Source organism: Mustela putorius, unplaced genomic scaffold (genome assembly GCF_011764305.1).
Source record: "Mustela putorius furo isolate JIRA1106 unplaced genomic scaffold, ASM1176430v1.1 tig00000275_pilon_pilon_pilon, whole genome shotgun sequence".
In the NCBI taxonomy this organism is placed as follows: Eukaryota; Metazoa; Chordata; class Mammalia; order Carnivora; family Mustelidae; genus Mustela; species Mustela putorius.
In genome coordinates this window covers 8816205-8839605 of record NW_025421341.1, presented here as the reverse complement: position 1 = coordinate 8839605, position 23401 = coordinate 8816205, and the positions used below count along the sequence as shown (strand labels likewise).

At 34.7% G+C, this 23401-nt stretch overlaps 1 protein-coding gene across 8 annotated transcripts in view; it reads right to left on the bottom strand.

Annotated features, from left to right (window-relative positions):
- Positions 1–881: 881 nt before the first annotated feature.
- The window catches only part of NBEAL1 (neurobeachin like 1), a 197893-nt gene continuing 175373 nt past the window's right edge, over positions 882–23401 (bottom strand). For 5 of the 8 annotated variants that reach the window (XM_004764194.3, XM_045078587.1, XM_045078588.1 and 2 more), the window contains exons 47-55: positions 22286–22402; positions 19055–19144; positions 14640–14749; positions 13059–13231; positions 10667–10761; positions 8687–8803; positions 7866–8027; positions 6152–6300; positions 2114–4318 (exon numbers count right to left, since the gene is read on the bottom strand). In XM_004764194.3, coding sequence (XP_004764251.1) covers positions 4042–4318; positions 6152–6300; positions 7866–8027; positions 8687–8803; positions 10667–10761; positions 13059–13231; positions 14640–14749; positions 19055–19144; positions 22286–22402 — 1290 coding nt within the window. In that variant the 3' untranslated portion in view covers positions 2114–4041. Of the gene's footprint in view, positions 1730–2113; positions 4319–6151; positions 6301–7865; positions 8028–8686; positions 8804–10666; positions 10762–13058; positions 13232–14639; positions 14750–19054; positions 19145–22285; positions 22403–23401 lie in introns of those variants that run through there. The other 3 variants (XM_004764199.3, XM_013062285.2, XM_045078592.1) reach the window with 2 other exon arrangements.

The following is a 23401-nucleotide window of genomic DNA, read 5'->3' as shown; positions in this document are numbered from 1 at the left end:
AGACAACTAGATGTAAGGAAATCTATGATTTGTGGAATAAAAAGGAACATTATAAGAAACTATTATTGTGAGAAGTCTTTTTTTCCCTTCTGATCACAGACCCCTTTATGAAAGCCACACATGCACTCCTGAAAAAAATGCAGTTAACACGCAGAATTTCCATACAATTTTAGAGGATTCATAAATTCCCCCAAACCCATGGAATCTCAGATTAAGGACACTTATAGTTGAAAAAGCTCTCTGACTTAACTCCAAAGATGACCTTATAAAAGTACTAGGTTTAACAATCTCTTTGAATTCCAAAATAAATCTATCAGCTTTTTACTTTAAAATACTGAATATTAAGCATATGTAATACTTAACTATTATAATAAAATTAATTATCTTAAAAGTTATACATAACATGAAATAGAAATGTTTTTTAAAATTTACTGTATCTACATGACAAGTTTAAGTGATACAAATCTTTTCAATTCATTTATCAATCACATGGAAGTTATAGGTAAAAATATTAATGTATTTGGGTATCATTGCTAACACTTCTAATTACGGGGAAAGACACAGTATTTGCTTAGTAAGGAATAAGCCAAGAAATTTTGAACTTTGCAAATATAAATTGTGTTGCAAATGCTACTTAAAGGGTCCACCTGTCAAAATCATAATCAGCATTTTTCCTTCATTATACTACTAATGAAATGTATCTGCAAAATAGATCTCTTCTCTTATTCCTACTTAACCTTTATTATTTTTTTTTTTTTTAAAGATTTTATTTATTTATTTGACAGAGAGAGATTACAAGTAGGCAGAGAGGCAGGCAGAGAGAGAGGAGGAAGCAGGCTCCCTGCTGAGCAGAGAGCCCGATGTGGGACTCGATCCCAGGACCCCGAGATCATGACCTGAGCCGAAGGCAGCGGCTTAACCCACTGAGCCACCCAGGCGCCCCTTAACCTTTATTATTTAAGCACAATAATGTATTTCAGTAAGTTCTCATTAGTAATATGCTAAGTAGTAGTGGAATGACCCAATGTACCGGTTTCAACTGTCTTATATTCAACTTATCATGAAAACCTGGAATTTACATTGAGTTTTGAAAATCCAAGTGTGCAACAGATGCCTTTAAAATATTACCCTAATCAGAAGTTCCATAAATAAACTGATGAATTTTTAAATATGGTAGTCAGTAAATAGAAAAATGATTAAATAAAGAATACATTAAAAGCCATGTCTCTCAACTGTCCGATCATCTGTACTCTTCTTAGAAATACCTTACATTTTGCTGGTTAGGATAATAATGGAATTATATACAACTTCTTCATTTTTGGAAGTTTTCTTCCTCAATGGATCTAATGATTGTCAGGAATGAACCACAAATCTAATTCAATTGTATTTTCTCAAATCCTTGGTGTAGATCAAGAATTAGTCGATAAGACTGGATTCAATGTTAACCAGAAATTTTTAAAGTGGATAATAATACAACCAATGTCTTTATATACACATAGCATACTGAATTTTGGTAATTTTCAGTGATAAAAGCCCAGATATATTTCAGAGAGTTGAGAGATGTGGTTAAAGTGCCAAAGCAATAAATCAAGTTTCATTTATCCATGACAGAAGATGGAAATAGTAATCACTTGAAATCTTGAGTATTATATTCAGTTTCTCCAGCTGAAATCTGGCTGAGTCGCTTGCTAGATCCCCACAATTTTCGAGAAAGCTGACCTGAACGCATCTGTTTAAAGTAATTCAGAGAAACAAAGAATAGATGTTATTAAGAAAAAAGAAAGAAAAAAAAAAAGAAACGAAATTGATATACAAGACACCGATTCTGTAGAATGCAGAACGTAGTTTTGTTAACAGAATAATTAACATTTTAGTGATTCGTGATTAATAATAATTAAAGAAAGGCTTCTCTACATTGGTTGTCTTTCAACTAAGAAAGGTCTAATACTAATGTTAATTCTAAATTTTATAAAATTAAGTGTCCCAGTTTGTCCAAATTACCAGAGTCCCTTTCTTTATAAATTAACAAAACCAGGTGTTATATGCAACTAATGAATTCTTGAACACTACATCAAAAGCTAATGATGTGTTAAATGTTGGCCAAATGAACATAATAAAATTTTTTTTAATTAACAAAGGTATATTTTACTATATTAAAATAATCTTCCAAAATTATACTTTAATAAGACACATAAGTTGAGTATCTTCTCCTCTTGTATTTAAGTAATATTAATGCTTATCACAGGGATAAGAAGAAAGTAAAATAATGTTTAGATGAAAAGAAAATAACTTTAGGATATTTTGATATATAAGAATTTCAAAAAATAATATTTAACAAGAGAATGATAAAATGTGATTTAGAAAACAAGAACAGCATCAGTTCTCTGAAGATAAGAATCACATTTTATCCATCATTAAATTTTTACCACCTGCCATACTTCTCAGAATATAATAATTATTAAATATTAATTCAACTGGTGAATAAATTCCCCTCTAAAAGTGCTTAAACTTCTAGGTAGGGCAAAAAAAGAACCCATGTGAGAAACATTTCTCAGTCTAAGCATATGATTATGATGTCAGAATTACCTTCCCAAGTGCAACCTACTTCTTAATGGTGATTCATCTGCCACCTTTTTTCAATGGTTATCCTTCTCTAAGGGACACTTATTGAAGGGATAAAAAAAAAATCAAGGCTCATGCAAAGACACTTTGGGATGCTTGTTTTACATTTTCATTTCTAGGTGTATTTCCAGAAACATTGTTTCCATTACTCTATTACCACATTACCACTTCATTTATAAATACAAATTTTGTACTGAGAATGTAACATATAAAACTGATGACTTAAAATACACATTAATCAAGATTTTGATCTTTTAGATAAATTCAGATATTGAAATAAAAATCTTTTCATACCTAAATCTTGATCTAATTTTGATACTGTCATACACAATTATATTTCAATAATGTAAGATTCTAAGTATTCAATTATATACTAACGTAGAACTATACTTCAGCTGATACATCCAAAGATATAAAATGATAAATACTCCTATTCAAAATCTACACATAATTCAGATTCTCTGTGTTGTAGACTACAAAAATCTTTCAGTGAAGACAAAAAACTTATTTAGTAAATAGTACAAAACACTGACTGAGGCCTATGAAATGAAGCTATTTAGGGGTTTTTTTCCCCAATCAATTTTTAGAAGAAAATGTGTGCACATAATGGTCACTTCACTTAAAAAAAATCAGTAAAATAAAAAAGTGAAGCATACTCAGTAAGAAAAAGTGCTTAAAATGTTTTAAATATAAGTGAATACCAAGATATGGACTTGCTGAGATTGTTTGGGGGATTGTTAAACTAAAGGTAAATGACAATATCAATTTAATAAGACCTCTGTTTTGTTACAATAATATCTTGAAAAAGAGTATAAGAACTAACAAAACCTTAAAATATATATAAAACAAAAAGGCCCCCATGATCCGTGGTAGATTTACTAAAACCAGTGACAGTGTGTTATTCACTAGTGTCTTCTCTTGAAATGATTCCAAGAGTTGCCATTATTTTAGATTTCTCAGAAGAGACTGATGCAATCAGTACAAATTTATAATGCTTAATTTGACTCTATATAATAAAAGAAATTTTCTAGAAGAATCACTAAATTACTTGGAATATAGCCACTAAGTTTTCGAAGGAACAATACCAGATTTATGGTATCTGAATATTCAGTGATTGATAAGCCACTGGCAAATCTATAGGTAAGTACAAGAAACTCAAGAATTAAGCATATTTGTTCTGCTAATTCTGGTATTCTTGTTGAAAGTAAAGTATATAGTTTTATTGTTGGAGTCTGTATTTCATTTTTTATAAAGGCTTTTATGTATTAGAAATCCAAGTAGTGTCTTGAATCTAGATTTGGAAAGATAGATAATAAAAGCACTTCCTTATTCATACAGAGTGATAGAAACTGCCAAATATGTGCTTTCACTTATATCACAATATAAACATCACTCTTGAGTATTAGATTTATGACCTTTTCATTTACTGCCCTTTGAAAAATCAAATTTGGTTTTTAGTTTGTTCATCCATAATGGAGACTTCTGATTCAGCTGGAACAAAGGAGAACCAAAGGAATCCCCCACAGTATGGGAAAAGAAGTTCTTGATGCTGTGTTTTACCTCAGCTGGCTTCCCAACACCCACTACAATCAATTTGCCATCTTCTAATCCTACAAGAATATGGCTGTATTCTTTGGTGACACAAACACAGTGGATAGGCATTCGCATGGCTAATGGGTTCATGCTGAGATTCAAACTAAAAGAGAAATAAAACACACACATAATTACACAGATACATAATAGATTCAGAGAATCTTATACCTGAGAGATAATCTAATGATCATTGATTCTGCATTCTAATTTTACAGATGTGTAACTTAGATTCAGAAAGCCTGAATGACTCACACAAGGGCCCACATTACAGCATTACTTAAAATACATACTGTTTTTTTTTTCCTAGTCTCAACATCTGTTTTTCTTCTAACCATATATATGATCTCTCACGAAATGATTTTTACCTTGTTGATTAAAAAGTTAAAGTAGAATAAAAAGGAAAAAGTTCAAAAAGTGTTCGTGTGCATGTTGGGGGGTAAGGTTGATGAAACTGTTCTATTCGCCTTGTCTTAGAAAATGTAATATATAAACATATAAGATAAAACATAATAAAATAATATATAATATTTAAAAACAGAATTATATAAAAACATAACATAGTTCTCGATTATGGAAAATGTCCATAGCTTTTAGGATTAAAGAATAAAGAATCCTCTGATATACACACTATGTTTGGACCAACCTGCTAAAAGATCTCATTCATTTTTCTGATCTGGGATTCTCTTTTTTTCCCCCTCACTACTGATCTGGGATTCTCTTAACAATACTGCAAAAGAAAATGTTGGAAAGCTATGATTCCAATAGGGACTCGGTGCTTTATTGCTGGAGAAAGAATGACAAAAATAAAAAGAGAATCACAAAAATGGGAAAAGGATGTTGGTACAGAAGTGATTCTGATATGAATGTGCGAAGAGAGAACACCCTGGGATCAGGAAATGATTGGTAAGAACGGTTTGGGAGGGGCCAAGACAGTCTCAGGAATATAAATGTAAATATAAACCATAATAAATTTTTTAAAAATGGAGGAAAGGATATATTTGGGAATACAAGGAGTAATAGTGCTTTGTATGTATGTTAGTAAATATGAAGAATATAAAACTTAAAAACATATCCACTATTTAAACATCCTTTTCCTTCAGTGCTTTAAATAATAAGACTCCCCACCAATTTTACATACACATAATACACAATCATGAACAGATACATTAGCCTTAAAAATACTTTAGTTTGTTTTACCACAATTAAAAACAATTTTTAAGACCTAGCTGTAGTTTGTAAAAATTCAAACTATAACTAAACAAATTTACAAATCTATAATCCAGGCTTGGCACGATGAAAATTCTTTTCCTGGCTTTTTAAAAAAATTTTTACTATGCTAAAATACACATAACATAAAGTTTCCTACATTTTAAAAACATACATCTATATTTCATTTACTAATCCAGAAATAATTTAGCCTCCCCTATTTTTTTCAGAGTTGTTAAAAATGACACCTTCACAATAAATGATAAACTTTACAAAAGATTAGAAATCTGTGATTGCTGATTTCCACTCTAGGCTGCAAGTATTACTACCTTTTCTTTCTTCCTTCCTTCCTTTCTTTCTTTCTTTCTTTCCTTCCTTCCTTCTTCTTTTTTTAAAAAAATACTTTATTTATTTATTTGACAGAGAGAGAGATCATAAGTAGGCAGAGAAGCAGGCAGGAAGTAGGCTCCCTGCCGAGCAGAGAGCCCGATGCAGGGCTCGATCCCAGGACCTTGAGACCATGACCTGAGCCCAAGGCAGAGGCTTTAACTCACTGAGCCACCCAGGTGTCCCTCTTTCCTTCCTTTTTAAAGATTTTATTGTTAAGTAATCTCTACCTAAAACAAGGGATTCGAACACACAACCCCAAGATCAAGAGTTGCATGCTCCAGTGAGGTGCCCCGATTACCACCTTTTCTTAAGTGAGACTTCAAAGAATCTTATTATTTACCTGTGGAGATTTCTTATGGACAGGAAGCCTTGTAAGCTGCCCGTGATAATATGTTCTCCAGTGATACATATATCTGATACTTGTTCTGTCAGGACTTGGGACCCTAGATATTTGCCATTTATGGAAAACAGATGTAATGCATTCTTATCCTATAAAGATTAGAGGAAGAAAAGTTAATGATCTCAAATGAAAATGGGGTTTTAATACCAGCAATTAAAACTGTGACTATAAAAGAATGACTACTGGATTTAAAATTTTGAAATAAACATATAGTTATGCTTATTTTTTATTTTTATTATTTTAAAAGATTTTATTTATTTATTTGACAGAGAGAAACACAGCAAGGGAGGGAACACAGGCAGAGAGAGTGGGAAAGGGGGAAGCAGGCTTCCCACTGAGCAGGAACCTGGGATCACAACCTGAGCAGAAGGCAGCCACTCAAGCAACTGAGCCACCCAGGAGCCCCTACAGTTAGTTATGTTTAAAGAAAAAGTGTGTAGACAATATTATTACTGTGATTTTAAATGAAAAGTAGCTGTATATTTTAAGAAAATATTTAAATAAGTAATTGCCAAGTAAATAAATATTAAACAGGTACTCTCATCCCTCCAAAAGAATTAAAATCTCACTCAGCCTAAAAAAATCCCACAAGACATTTTTTAAGCCCCACATTTTTAACACAGAACAAAAAGACTCTAACTTTTTTTAAAGCTACAGTTTTTAAAAATAACTTATTTTTTAAAAATAAATTTATTTTAAAATAAAATTAAAAAGCCCAGTTTTATTAAAATAAAATAATAAAAGCCCAGTGTGTGGCTTGAACTCATAACCCGGGGATCAAGAGTCTCATGCTCTACCAACAAAATTTAAAAATTTTAAAAAATATTTTTTTTTTGAGAGAGAAAAAAAGAGAAAGAAAGAAAGAATGTATGTGTATATGGGTATGCAAGTGGGGGAGGGGCGGGGGAAAGAGAGAGAAAGAGAGAGAGAGAGACAGAATCCCAAGTAGACTCCCCACTCAGTGGGGAATCCAATGAAGGGTTCAATCTCACGACCCTGAAATCATGGCCTGATCTGAAATCGAGTTGGATGTTTAACCAACTAAAGCCACCCAGGACCCGGTTCTCTAAATTTTATTATTTAAAAAAATTTTTTAAAAAAATATTTTATTTATTTGAGAGAGAGAGAGAGAGCAAGCGAGCGCATAAGCCTGGTGAGGGGCAGAAGGAGAGGGACAAGCAGACTCCTTGAGCAGGGGGCCCAACTTGGGGCTCAATCCCCAAACTCCAGGATCATGACCTTAACCAACTGAGCCACCCAGGCACCCTATCAGTGCTCTAATTTTTTAAAAAACTTGATCATGGAAAGAAAAGGAATATAATTTATGGCTCCTTTATACCCAACCTGTGCAAAAAGAATTTAATTTGGTTATAATTTCCACTGAAGCTTCTGAAGTCCCACATAACCAGAAATTCTTTTTGCAATCATATATTATATAGGTCAATAGAAATCCCCAAAACAAAATATGAACATGAGGCCAACACTGTGATGGGGTCCATCTAATGGTAAGGAATAAAAAAATTAAAAGATGAAAGGAACATATCCTTTTCAAAATCTGGTGTTCATCAAAATGCCTCATATATACAGTATAACATGGAAAGAAAATGACAGGCTTATAGATAGTCTAGCCCTCCTGCACGTAACTGTTATATACCTTGAGATTGGTCTTTTCTTCAATGCTGGAATAGATAACAATATGTCCTTCCCAAGATATAGCCAAATTAGGAACAGTCAGGAGCACAGAACTCTCAGAAGGTGGCCGTAAAGTCCTCATGTATTGACCTTTCTGAATGGTATGTATAATCACAGTGCCATCCTACATACAGAAAATAGTAGAGTATAAAAAAGAGAAACAGAACAACAAAAAAGAAGGCCAGATAAATAAATACAGGAAATGAACTCAGAAAATGATTATTCTCCCAAGGACTCATGTTATCTTAGGAAAAATTTCAATCTTGAAATTTGAAATAGTATTTTATTTCATCAGATGCTCTCTTTCTGTAACTAAGAAGACCAGTAAAATACCAAAGTAGAATCCAGTCTCTTTAAGTTTCTTCTGTGTTATGCTACTTCTGCAAAGTCCTACACAAACAATAAAGAATTCCTATACTTTTACCAGTCCCCCTAGAAGAAAATTTGTCATTCCAATTTTAACATATGTGCCTCCAAAGCAAGCATGAAAATAATTAAATATAATATTCCTTCTCAATTTGTAGAAAAAAATTAGCATTTCTTTTTTTTTTTTTTAAGATTTATTTATTTATCTTTAGAGAGAAAGGGAGGGACGGTGGGGGGGGGCAGAGGGAGAGGGAGAGAGAATCTCAGACTCCCCACTGAGTATGGAGCCCAGGGTGGGGTTCAATCCCATGACCCTGAGATCATGAGCTGAACCAAAATCAAGAGTCGGATGCTTAACTGACTGAGCCACCCAGGCACCCTGAAAAAAGTGAGCATTTCTTAAAGGTGAAATCTTACCCTTGATCCTGACACTGCCATATCTAGTTCAGTGCTGATGCCAACACTCAATACCTCATCGGTGTGTCCATACAGAATCTGAAAGGGTTTAGATGCTAAGCCCACAGGAACACCTCCCTAAGGTCGAAAGAGAAGCAAATGTTAATTTTCTAGTAGGCTATTTTCTACAAAAAGGTTTATACTATATTTAAATTGTCTAATCACAAAGTAATATTGCAACTAGTTCTTACCACAGCATCTATTCATAACAAGACTCATTCTTGTGTTCCTCCTTGGATTCTCAAATTATTCTGTCTTTTGAAGCTCCAACACTTAATCTGAATAATTTCCAAGTTGACTGCATTGGATCAATTCTAACAGGTGTATTATTTGTCCTTTTCATCCACAGATTTGCTCTTCCTGTACTACAAATAAACTTCAGATTCTTTCTCTGAATACTTTTCTTTCTTTGTTTTTGGTTGACATAAAATGTCTTTTCTTTCGTTTTTTTTTTTTGGTTGACTTAAAATGTCAGGTATACAACAATGACTCAACAGTTCTGTAAATTATGTTAATACTGACCATGGTAAATGTAGTTATCACCTGTCACTACACAACGTTACTATAATATATTAGCTATGGTCCCTATACTGTATCTCTGTGACCTATTTTATAGAACTTCATTATTTTAAATATTTCATATTAGTAATTTGATATTCAGCCACATCAAATCTGTCGCTTGCTGTTTCTACTTTTGAGTTTACTTATTATATTTGTAATGGTATTGGTTTTAGTATTGGTTTGATTCTTCCGCAGTCACCCTTTTCCTCTTATTATTTATTTATTTATTTATTTTGAGAGAGAGTGAGCGAGAGCGAGAGCAAGCGCACACACACGAGTGAGTGGGAGGGAGGGGCAGAAAGAGATGGAGAGAAGCAGAACCCCCACTGAGCGTGGATCTGGATGCAGGGCTCCATTCCACAACCCAGACCATGACCTGAGCTGAAATCAAGAGTCAGTTCCTAAGCCGACTGAGTTACCCAGGTGACAATCCTTTCCATCTTTTTTTTTTTTTTTTTTTTTAAGATTTCATTTATTTATTTGAGAGAGAGAGAGAAAGAAAGTGAAAGAATACAAGCAGGGGGAGCAGTAGAGGGAGAGGGAGAAGCAGACTCCCTGGCGAGCAGGAAGCCTGATGCGGGACTCGATCCCAGGACCCTGGGATCATGACCTTAGCAGAAGGCAAATGCTTAACCACCTGAGCCACCCAGGCACCCCTCCATCTTTTTTTTTTTTTAATTTAATTTTTTAATTTGAGAGAGAGTGAGCAAGAGAGTATGCACGGGGGCAGAGGGAGCGGGAGAAGCGGAATCCCCACCAAGCAGGGATCCTGATGTGGGGCTTGATACCAGGACCCTGTGATCATGACCTGAGCTGAAGGCAGATGTTAAACTAACTAAGCTACCTAGGTGCCCCTCCTTTTCATCTTATTATGCCACTGTATAATTTCATCTTTGAGGTCCTTCATGTTTTACTGATTAATATTCTTATATTCTTCTAATAACACAATTTTATCTCAGAGATCTCTCTATACTTGAGTTGTTGTCTTCACTCGTGTTTAGCATGTTTTGTTTGTACATTACTTTCTATATATAGATATAGAATGTTTGAGTAGTTGCCATGGTATTTGTTTTATAGTTATATACAGAGCATATATCTATACTCTTACTCTATATTAAACTTATAGAAAAGTTAATTACCAATGGATTAAAGAATCAAATGTAAAAAAAATAAAGAAAAATATTACAAGAAAATTTTTAGGTAATTATTTTAACAAATTTGGAGAAGAAAGACTGTTAACCAAAGTAGAAAACCTAAAAGCCATAAAGAAAAAGGACACTTTCTTGAAGCAACATTATGAAGAGTATAATACGGTTGATGAACATAAGAAATCTGTAATTTTTAGCAGTCCCACCAGAAAGGAAGATACAGTGTAACTACCTGTTGTGTTATTTGCCATATCATACATGTAGTATCTCTGGAACCAGAAATCAAATGTATTCCACAGTAATCTGTAGCTAAACAAGTCACAATATCTGTAAGAAAAAAGGAATTACAAAGATGAAATGGTGTGGTTTTTCTGAATAAAACTCTAAGAGCAACTTTAATTTATATTCTAACTATTACTAAATTAGTTGTTTTAGCAGGAGAAGTGTAAGAATGGCAATAGAAAAGCACTGAGAAAGGCTGACACAGGAAAGAAGCAGTATTTTTTTTTTTTTTAAGATTTTATTTTTAGGCCACCTGGGTATAGACGCCCTGACTCTAGATTTTTGGCTCAAGTTGTGATCTCAGAGTTGTGATATCAGGCTCTGAGTTGGGCTCTGTGCTAAAAGTGGAGCCTGCTTGGGATTCTCTCTCTCCCTTTGCCCCTCTTCCTCCCCAACTCCTCCTTTCTAAAATAAATAAATAAAATCTTAAAAAAAAAAAGAATGTTAAAAATTTTATTTTTAAGTAATCTCTGTACTCAATGTGGGGCTCACACTTACAGCCCTGAGATCAAGAGTCACGTGCTCTACCAACTGAGCCAGCCAGGCACCTCAGGAAGGAAGCAGTGTTACTACTGGGTATTTACCTCAAAGATACAAATGTAGTGAAAAGAAGGGCCACCTGTACCCCAATGTTCATAGCAGCAATGGCCACAGTTGCCAAAATGTGGAAAGAACCAAGATGTCCTTCAACAGATGAATGGATAAAGAAGATATGGTCTACATATACAATGGAGTATTATGCCTCCATCAGAAAGGATGAATACCCAATTTTTGTATCAACATGGACGGGACTGGACGAGATTATGCTGAGTGAAATAAGCCAAGCAGAAAAAGTCAATTATCCTATGGTTTCACTTACTTGTGGAACATAAGGAATGACATGGAGGACATGGGGAGATGGAGAGGAGAAATGAGTTGAGGGAAATAGGAGGGGGAGACAGACGAACCATGAGACTGTGGACTCTGAGAGACAAACTGAGGGTTTTGGAGGAGAGGGGAGGGGAGTGGGAGGTTGGGTGAGCCCAGTAGTGGGTACTATGGAGGGCACGTATTGCATGGAGCACTGGGTGAGGTGCATAAACAATGAATTTTGGAACACTGAAAAGAAATTTTTTTAAAATGGAAAAAAAAAAAAAAAAAGAAGCAGTGTTAAACTCAAGTAGGAGAGCTTTGAGAGTGAAGAGTATACACGGGGCAGGGAAATGTCTGCTGGAGTCCGGGCAGTGAGTGAGGTGGCTTGGAATGGATTCCCAGGAAGTTCTGATATGCTGCTCTGCTCTCTTACTCTCTCATTCGCATTCACCTTCTACTCCTATTAAGCACTGCAATCCTATGGAATATGTACCTCTCACCAAATTAGTACATATTACATTGCAAATTCTCAATATGAAATACATTTTTTTACTAACCAGTAAAAACCTGAGCTAAGTGTCATCTCAGGAGTCACCTGTATAGAATTAGTAGCAGACCATTTCCCTTTCCTAATAGGTATGCTAGGGGAAAATCTACATGGTCTTTTGTTTTTAGAGACAGCGAGTGTGGAGAGAGGGAGGGACTGAGGGGCAGAGAGAAAGAGAATCTTTAACAGGTTCCATGCCCAGTGTGGAGCACAGTGCAGAGCCAGACACGGGCCAATCTTACATCCCTGAGATCGCAAACTGAGCCAAAATCAAGAGTTGGACACTTAACCTACTGAGCCACCCAGGCACTCCCACAATATTTTATTCTTTTACTGAAGGCTGGAACACTAAGAAGCACCAGGTTAAACTACCTTCAGTAATTTACGTCCTCCATGCTTAACTAATAGGGCAGGTGATGTCTTATTCAACAATGACAGATTTTTTTTTTAACCATTTTGTCTTAAAATTCTTATTTGTATTAACCAATTTTTATTTATTTTTATTTTTAAAAGATTTATGTATTTTGAGAGAGAGGTGGGGTAGAGGGAGAGGGAGAGAATCTCAAGCAGACTCCCTGCTGAGTTGCAGAGTCAATGTGGGGCTCCATCCTACCACCCTGGCATCATGACCTGAGCAGAAACCAAGAGTTGGGTGTTCAACCAACTGAGTCACCCAGGCACCAGTTTTCAACTAATTTTTTAAAAAAAGACTTGGCCTAACATTGTTCAGATACTATAAAGCTGTATTTAGTTTATATAGTATTTAGTGTATCACAAATGCATAAATACTCTTAAAGAAACCATAATGTTCTTAACTGCTCTATCAAAAAGTTTACTTAGCTTCGAAGGTAAATTTTAATGCTTTCTATAGGAACATGTATTACTTTTGTAGTTAGAAGAAAGTGAAACTTTTCTTTTTTGGGGAAAAAAAGTTAATACTTACCCATGTGTCTAATATTGTGTGAAATAATTTTGCCTTTTGTAAGCGACATCACTTGAATGCTATTATCCCAGTGTCCAGCACTGAAAAGCAACTTCGCATCATGTGATACTATGAATAGCTTAGAAGTGATCTCCAGCCCTGGAGCAAAAGGACCATTCATGATACGCTGAGTTCTGTAAACACAATGAAATATTAGACTTTTCCTTAAAAGATCACTTAGGCTGATACCAATTATTTTTTTAAATCTCTCTGAAAAAGAAAAAAAATTAATCTGTTCAACCATTCAATTTGAAATGTCCATTAATGAATAACAACTTTCAGAAAATATATTAATAGTATTCATATTTTTTATTACATAAGATGGTACATAACAAATAGTCTCAAGGGTTAAGCTAAAGAAGTTGAGACTGGTGAAGGTGTGGAAAAGATTTAAGTCTTGCCTTTCAAAGCCAGGTTAGGAAGATTGTCAATTCTGTAAATGGTAGTATCAAAGTATAAAGGACAAGATAAGGATATGACAGGATGAGGAAAGTTGGAAATCAACTGAAACCAGGAATCTACTCCACAGGCAGATAAATGTGTACCTAACAATACTCATGAAGATCATTTCTCACTCAAACGAAAGCAAGGATATGGGTTTTTATCTGCTTTCCTGTGAAATAAATACCTGTGAGGTCAGCCAATCTAGATTTTGCAGAGACACAATGAAGTTATACACAACCAATGAATCATTGAATACTACACCAAAAACTAATGATGTACTATATGTTGGCTAACTGAACATAAAAAAAGAAGTTATTACACCTCAGTGTGTACACACACAGAGAATGAGGGCCAATTCTGAAAGTTCAGCTCTAGAACTTTATTATTCAGTATTAATTTGCTGAAGGTATGCTTTGTGCCAAGCACAACAGTACTAAGTCCTACATGGGATAAGAAGGAAAAAAGACATCACTCCTAATAAACATACAGCTAATACAACTCGGAGTAAGGGAAACATTACTTGAATTTAAGATGTAACCTTTGGATATTTAAAAAGTTAACTAAGGTAATCAATAAATTTTAAAAAATATAAAAGAAATAATAAAGTAAAATTAAACAAAATAAAAAATTAACTAAGGTAAATAATAAATTCTTATATAAAATATACAAGGCTTATTTATAAGTAAAATTGTACAATAAAAATACAATCAAGCCTAAAAACTACTAATAATTTCTTTTTTTTAAAGATTTTATTTATTTGTCAGAGAGCAAGAGAGCGAGAGAGAGAGAGTGCCACAAGCATGGGGAGTGACAGGCAGAGCAAGAAGCCTGATTCAAGACTCACTTCCACGACTCTGGGATCATGACCTGAGCTGAAGGCAGACGCTTAACTGACTGAGTCATCCAGGTATCCTAATTTCTGTTTCTATAATGGCATTATAAAAATTATTTTATCCTGAAGCCAGGAAGAGGGAAAAAGGGAAGAAAATCTACATGTCTACTATATTACTTTCAAAATGACACCAATCAATTTAGTTGTTTTTCCCAGCAATAAGGTACCAGGTGCACCTGTTTTGCTTTAAATATTCATTTACTTACTTTGGATTTGTTACAGTTTGATCTTTGATGAATGTAAAGTAATTGGAAATGTTTCTGTCATAAGGCAGCCATCCATGGGTTCCAACAATGTAATTCATGTTTACTGTTATCTGGTAAAGAACATATGAAGACAAAAATGAAATAAAAGATTAAAGAAATCAGGACAAAATAATGGAATGCTCATATGATGTTAGCATTTACCAATTAAGGAATAATGTGGGATTGTGTACTTAAAGCACAAAAACTCATTAATTCTTTTTCTCTTTAAGATTTTATTTTTAGGTAATCTCTATACCCAAAATGGGGCTCAAACTCACAACCCTGAAATCACATACTCTACTGACTGAGCCAACCAAGTGCCCTGCATAAAGCCTTAATAATAATAATTAATAAAGGGGCGCCTGGGTGGCTCAGTGGGTTAAAGCCTCTGCCTTCGGCTCAGGTCATAATCCCAGGGTCCTGGGATTGAGCCCCGCATCAGGCTCTCTGCTCAGCGGAGAGCCTGCTTCCTCCTCTCTCTCTGCCTGCCTCTCTGCCTACTTGTGACCTCTGTCTGTCAAATAAATAAATAAATCTTAAAAAAAAATAATTAATAAAGTCTTAAAATGGAAAAATCTGTTTATTCTTATCTTTTAGTTTATCTTATATCTCATGGCAAGGTAAGTTGTTCAATTATCTCTCCTTTTTTTTAGATTTTATTTATTTGAGAGACACAGAGGGAGAAAGAGCATGTTCAAGGGAGGGGCAAAGAGAGGGGGACAGACTCCCCCCCCGAGTGGGGAGCCCAATGTGGGGCTCAATCCCAGGACCCTAAGGTCATGACCTGAGCCCAAGTCAGATGCTTAACCACTGAGCCACCCAAGGGCCTCTGTATCTTTCTTTAGTGAGATAATTTTTCTCCTCATTTCTCAAAGTTTACTAACATCTATTAGTTGGCATTTGGAAGAAATTAAAAGTTATTAAAGGAAATTAAGAAGCTCTCTCTTAGTGATAGTCATAGTGAATATTCTTTTTTTTTTTTTTTTTTAAGATTTATTTATTTGAAAGACAGAGAGAACAGGCGAGCACAGGGAAGAGGGGCAGAGTGAGAAAGAGAATCCCAAGCAGACTCCCCTCTGAGCACCAAGCCTAACACAGGACTTTATCTCACAACCCTGAGATCATGACCTGAGCCAAAGTCAAGAGTCAGAGGCTTAAGCAATTGAGCCACCCAGGTGTCCCTTATAGTGAATAATGAAAAGCCCCCCCCATTATAAAACAGATTACAAAGAAGATATAACTTAAAGAAATACAGGTATTAAAGGTGAAAATGACAAGAATTCTACCACTGAAAGGCACTTTTTTTGGAGTATGTCTTTCTAGACTTCCTTTCATAAGCAAACACACAATATACATACTTAGAAAAATAGGTTTAATTCTGGAATCTCTACTGTTACCTGTGCTATACTCCTGTCTTATAATTTGTATATGACCGAATGTGAATAAGACAGTCCATGTACCTGCGGCCCAGATCCCTTGCTTGCTAGCTCTGCAACTATGAGCAAATTACATTTGAGTTTTAATTTCTCATCTGTACAAGAGAAATAATAATAGTGCCTATCTCACAGGATTGTTGGTGGATTAAATTACAAAATTCATATAAAGCACTCACTAACACGTTCTGAGTGTATATACTTTAATCAACTTTGTATTACTTCTCATTTTCATTCTTTTACTGCCTTATAATATATTATAATAGATGATATTATATTGTATTTTTTCTTGTACAAAATTTTCTGGTATTTTCAGATATTTATTATTCCAAATAAACTTTAGAATTACAGTTAACTTGAATAACGCTATGAAACTAGAAGTCAACTTCAATGAAAAAATCTGCAAAGACCACAAATACATGGGGTTAAATAGCAGGCACTTAAACAATAAATGGGTCAACCAAGAAATAAAAGAAATAAAATATATAGAAAGAAATGAAAATGAAAACACAACAGTCTGCCTTTGGGATGCAGCAAAAGTGGTCCTAAGAGGGAAGTATATAGCAATAGAGGCCTACCTCAAAAAGCAAGGAAAATCTCAAATAATCTAACCTTATACCTAAAGGAGCTAGAAAAAGAACAGCAAATGAAGCCTAAAGTAATAAATGACAAACTAATACTACTACTAATACTACTAATAATAATACAACAGACCAATGAAACCAGGAGCTAGTCATTTGAAAAAAATAATACAACTGATAAACCTGTAGACTCAATCGGAAGAAAAGAGGTGTGCCTGGGTGGTTCATTCACTCTGTTAAATCTCCAACTCTTGGTTTTGGCCCAGGTCATGATCTCAGGGTTGTGAGATCAAGCCCCATATCAGGCTCCCCACTGAGTGGGGAGTCTGCTGGAGATGCTCTCCCTTTCCCTCGATCCCTCCCTTTCTCACTTGCTCTAAAATAATAAATAAATCTTAAAAAAAAAAGAGAGAGAGAGAGAAAGGAAGTACCCAAATAAAATCATAAACGAGAGGGGAAAGAATAACCACCAACACCACAGAAATACAATTATAAGAGAATATTATGAAAAACTATATGCCAACAAATTGCACAACCTGAAAGAAACAGATAAAGTCCCCAACACATAAATTGCCAAAGCTGAAACAGGAAGAAACAGAATTTGAATAGACCAATAGCCAACACTAATTTATTTTTATTTTAATTTAGTTTAAAAAAATTTTTTTTTAAAGATTTTATTTGACAGAGAGATAGAACACAAGTAGGCAGAGCAGCAGGGAGAGGGAGAAGCAGGCTCTTGGTCTAGCCTGGAGCCTGATATGGGGCTTGATCCCAGGACCCTGGGATTATGACCTGAGTAGAAGGCAGCCGCTTAACTGACTGAGCCACCCAGGCACCCTGTCCAGCACTAATTTAAAGGGATACACATACCCCAATATTTATAGCATTACTACAATAGCCAAATTATGGAAACAGCCCAAGTGTCTATCAACTGATGAATGGATAAAGATGTGGTCTGCCTGTCTAGCTATACACAATGGAATACTACTCAGCCATAAAAAGGAATAAAATCTTGCTATTTGCAATGACATGGATGGAGCAAGAGAGTATTATGCTAAGCAAAATTAGTCAGTCAAAAACAAATACCATATGATTTCACTCACATGTAGAATTTAAGAAAGAAAACAAATGAGCCAATGGGACAAAGACAGAGAGAGAGAGGCAAACCAAGAAACACACTGTTACCAGAAGGGGGATGGGAGGGGAGATGGGTTAAACAGGTAAGGGGGGGGCGGCTGTTAAGGAGGGCACCTGTTGTGATGAGCACCAGGTGACGTATGGAAGTGCTGAATCACTGTATTGTATACCTGAACCTAGTATTACACTGTATGTTAACTAACTGGAATTTAAATGAAAAGTTAAAAAAAAAACCAAAACAACTATTTCTGGTTCTAAAAACAGACCAAAAGCAAGTAATAAATTGAGACATATTTATTGAAATAAAAAAAAAAAGAATTACAGTTAAGTAATTGAAATAAAAGCTGTGTATCTAGAAGACATGCATTTTATTTTATTATTTTTTTAAAAGATATATTTATTTATTTGACAGAGAGAGATCACAAGTAGGCAGAGAGAGAGAGAGGAGGGAGCAGGCTCCCTGCTGAGCAGAGAGCCCAATGCGGGACTCGATCCCAGGACCCTGAGATCATGACCTGAGCCGAAGGCAGCGGCTTAACGCACTGAGCCACCCAGGCACCCCGAAGACATGCATTTTAAAAAGATTTATTTGTTTATTTTATTTTATTTTATTTTTTTATTATTTTTTAAAGATTTTTATTTATTTATTTGTCATAGAGAAAGAAGCGAGAGCAAGCACAGGCAGACAGAATGGCCAGCAGAGGCAGAGGGAGAAGCAGGCTCCCCGCCAAGCAAGGAGCCCGACGTGGGACTCGATCCCAGGACGCTGGGATCATGACCTGAGCCGAAGGCAGCCGCTTAACCAACTGAGCCACCCAGGCGTCCCTTATTTGTTTATTTTAGAGAGAGCATGAGCAGTAGGGGCAGAGGGAGAGAGAGAGAGACTCTCAAGCAGACTCCATGCTGAGCATGGACCCTCTGCTAGGCTCCACCGTAGGACCCTGAGATCATGACCTGAGATGAAACCAAGAGCTGAATGTTTAACTGACGGTGCCTTTCAGGTGTCCTCAGAAAATACATTTTCATATTTGATCAAAATAATTTCATAAAAATCTTCTTTATAATTTTTAAGAAGTCTTTAAAAATTCATTTTCTCAATTTTTTTGGTAAGTTTTCTGTAATGTATTTTGTAAGTATTTTATAATGTATTTTGTAATGTATTTTTTGTAAGTTTTTTATAATGTATTTTGATGTAGCAGTGTGAAAAAAATATAAGTCAACTTACCAATAACTCAGGACTGCCTTGAGACATAAAAGAACGAGACTGATTTTTGGGGACAACGGCCTTTATTAGTGGGACGCCATCACTAATTCCCTATAGAATAAAGACAGAGGCTTAGTGGCTAGTTCTGCTTATCTTTATTAGGTTTAAGTTACTGAAAACTTCTATTTCTTTAAACAAGAATGAACCCTGTGAGACAGCATTTTACTCTATCAAAACGTACCATTTAATTAAAATGTAGAAAAGGAGAATCATTATGCTGTACACTTGAAACTAATGTAACAGTGTGTGTCAAATAATACTTTTTTAAAAAAAAGCCTAAAAAATGTAGGAAAGGAACTTTGTACCATGTTTGTTGAGTGGCATACTTCAAACTTCTAAAACCCATAATTTTCTTGTATTTTACTCTGCTGTGAAAGAGAAATGCAGATTTCAAGGAGCATCAACCATTTAACACAGCCAATGATTTCAAATCTTTCCTTTTCCCTTGCCATGCTGACATGAATATAAAGTAGAAAATATAGACCATATAAGAGCATATTGCCAAGTCAAATACAATAACTGGTTATATTTTTATAGAAGTTCTTTTTGGGTTTAACTTTCAAAACAGATCTATCCCATTAATGAGAAAATCCTGAATGATGGCACAACAGTACCAGAAAATAAAGTCCTTAGAAAATATCTGCCATTATATCATTACAACATGAAAGAGAAGAGTGATTTGAACTAAGTTTTTTGATGTAACAGTGGTTCATAAATTATACTTCACATTTATTAGATAAATTATAACCTAACATTATTGGGTATATGCTATGTGTCAGGTATTATTCTAAGACACTTACATGAATTAAATAAAGAATTATAAACCATACAAAATTAGTCCCTATCTCTTCTCTTTACTCTGTGAATCATGAGAACAACTTACATTTGCATAGCATAAATGAACATGGTGTTTGAAGAAATCCATTTATTAGGCCTTTGCTTTCACTGCTACCTCTGTTTTCTTTACCATTTTAGCAACTAGGAAGAGATAACTAGAGACAGGCCTTCCCACGTCATAGGAATGATGTGGGAAATAGCTCCCCCTACAATGATGAACAGGGATTAACAAATTACTAGCACCCAAGGATATTTATTGTGTTCTTTGTCCTGCTCCAGATACTGGTCCTGGGGCTAACTACCCTGTGACATGTTGGGTTCAAAGGGTTCAAATGTCACTGAATCTGCAGATGGAACTTGGAATGCATTATTCTATAAAAACAAGGTCACAAATTATTAGACATGATGAAATAATTTTATTACCATTGCATAATATAGTATAACATGTGCATCAGATTATGTGTTCAATAATGGGTTGTCTATGTGCAGTGAAGAGTTATCATAGCAGGCTCGAAACAGTCTCCTTAGAACGGCCTGCCTTTAAGGTTGGCCCCTGGCTTGCATCTGGGAACTTGGTGGTCAGAGCTCCTTACACTGATACAAAACTTGTCCTCAAGGATAAAAGCAGCTTGTTTTTCATAGATTAATTGTGCAAACAACATGGTTTATGCTGAAGACCCTATTTTCTCCTGGGAGCCTGGAATTTTGCCATGGACAAGGCACATGTGACCAGCCCCTAATAAAAACCCTTTGTGTTGAGTCTCTAATGAGCTTCCCTGGTAGACAAACATGTGTTTTCACATTTCATTACTGGGAGAAATAAGCATGTCCTATGTGACTGTCCTAGGAGAGGATTCTTGGATACTTGCCCCTGATTTCCTCTATACTCCACCCCATGTGCCTTCGTCCTTTGCTGATGTTGTTTTGTATCCTTTCACTGTAATAAATTTTAGTTGAATACAACCATATGTTGGATACCCTGAGTCCTTCCAGCAAATCATCAAACCTGAGGATGGTCTTAGGGACCCAGAACACATCCAGGAATTAGTCCTCTTTTCTTTTTTCTTTCTTTTTAAAAGTTAAGCTCTATGTCTAACATGGGTCTTGAACTCATGATCCCAAGATCAAGAGTCACATACTTTACTGACTTAGTCAGACAGGGGCCCCAAAATAGTCATCATTTCTAAGCACTGTTTCTATGTATGCAAGTTCCAGGCAACTGACTTAGATACTTTGGGAAAACAACTGATTCTGGAGAGTTTGTATTGTTAAACACTAAATAACTATATCTCACTAAACATGACTCTAGGAAAGGAGTGGCAAGAATTAATTATGAAGTGTTTTTACCATGGGAATCATTTAAAGTACTATAGAGTTTAGTACAACAGGATTCATTTGAATAAAACCCAATATAAAGCTAACTATAATAGAAACTTTATAAAATTTTTTAACACCAAATTATTTAAAAATTCTATAATGATTTCCCATGCTAGTGAACCTAAGAAACACATTATAATGATGTTCTAAGGCAGGATTTGACAAATGGCCTATGGTACAAGTCCAACCTACCACCTGTTTTATAGGCTGCGGGTAAGCAAAGAATGGTTTTTACATTTTAAAATGGTTGTATTTTAAGTGGTTACATAAGTACCTATATAACATTCTTGATTTTACCTTTGGATTACAGAGTTGAAAATATTTATTATCTGGCCCTTTAAGAAAAGTTTTCCAATGTCTATTGTATTGTGTGAGAACTACTGCTTTTTTCACACATTTCCAAACTATTCTTAATAACTTTTTATCATCATTTTTCTTCTTGCCAAGAATATTATGTCTTAACCAAATTCATAGGTACAAATGCATTTCACATTTACACTGTGAACAAAAATTCAGTACGTATATAAACGTTTGAATTTAAAGTACTCTTTCAATTATAGCAACAACTATCCTGTTTTACTTGATTATTCCTTCTGATATTAGCAATTAACAATCTGACTTATTGGGACATATTTTATAAATGAGCAGACACTATAATTAGGAGTTATTTTACACTCTCTCTATGTATCATTTCAGCTGTCACGAAAAGCAATTTAAATCAAATTATTTATTCTTCGTTGTCTGGAAAATGTGAAGTAGAAGACAGTAAGCCGAGAAAAATAGGTCTCACTACCACTCAGCAGCAAACAAAAACTTTCAGCAAGATTGTTTTAAAAACCAAGAATATATTATTGCAATATTACTTACTATTTTGGATTAAATATTATGACCCCCCCTCCTTTTGAGAATAAAAGGAGCATTGATTGGTGTATAGAATTCACAGAGAAAATACTTTGATATTACCAAGTTGGATATTACCTCTATAAAAAATGACTTGAGTTCGGAGAGATGTTGAAATACATTTAGGGTTGAAGTGTCTGTTTTGGTCTGCTTCTGCACTGCTTCTTCTGCTGACAATCTAGGAGGATGTGGTTCCTTCAAAATAATTTTAAGAAAAATAACTCCATAACTATATTAAGACATCTCTCACTGTATTCCTGCACACATACTGGGCTCTTGCTACAATGGATTACACACCATGAACTGTTGACAAATTCTAGGCCACTGTTCAGACTACTCCTTCAGCAGAGTTTTTATGCTGCTCATTTCTAGAGAAACCCTACTTCTACTTTAAAGTTTTTCTTACTGATGTCCGTCTTGAATTTCTAAGCCAGAATTGACAATTCTTTTATTATTTTTACTAGCACACTGTTTTGTTTAGTATTTTATTTAGTAATTATTTCTGTGTTGGATCATGTAGTTGTTTATGGTCTATCTTTTCCAACTAGGCAATGGGTATCTTTTTAAAGATTTTTAAAATAATTTTTAAGTAATTTTTAAGTAATCTCTACACCCAATATGGGGCTTGAACGCACAATCCCGAGATCAAGAGGTGCACACTCCACTGACTGAGCTAGTCAGGTACCCTTAGGCAAAGGTATTTTAAAACCAGAAAACAAATTTTACTCATTTTTGAATTTTTGGTACCTAGAATAGTGTATTGAGTGTGATAGATGCTTAATAAATATTTGGTAAAATTAAATGAATCATTCAAAAGTCAAAATTCATATGGGTAAATCCTTATTTCCTGAAATAAAAATCAAAATGTCAATATTATCAAAATCAAATTATAAATATTGCTGCAATCATTTTCAAATAAAATATTCTTCCTTAACTTTAATGTCAGCAACACAGAACAGTGTTACCTTTATTAAATTAGAAGTAAATGGCAAATCAAATTAATAAGCAAAAAGCATAATTAAAATATAGAACAGAATTCCATCTAAAGGGGATTTTTCTATATCACAAAATATTAAATGACAGAAAATAATATGACAGCTATAAGTACTTCGATATTTAGCTCTCAATCCATATGAGTACGATTCACTTTATTTTAAATCAAAGGCTGCCTGGAAGTTAAGATGGTGGAGGAGT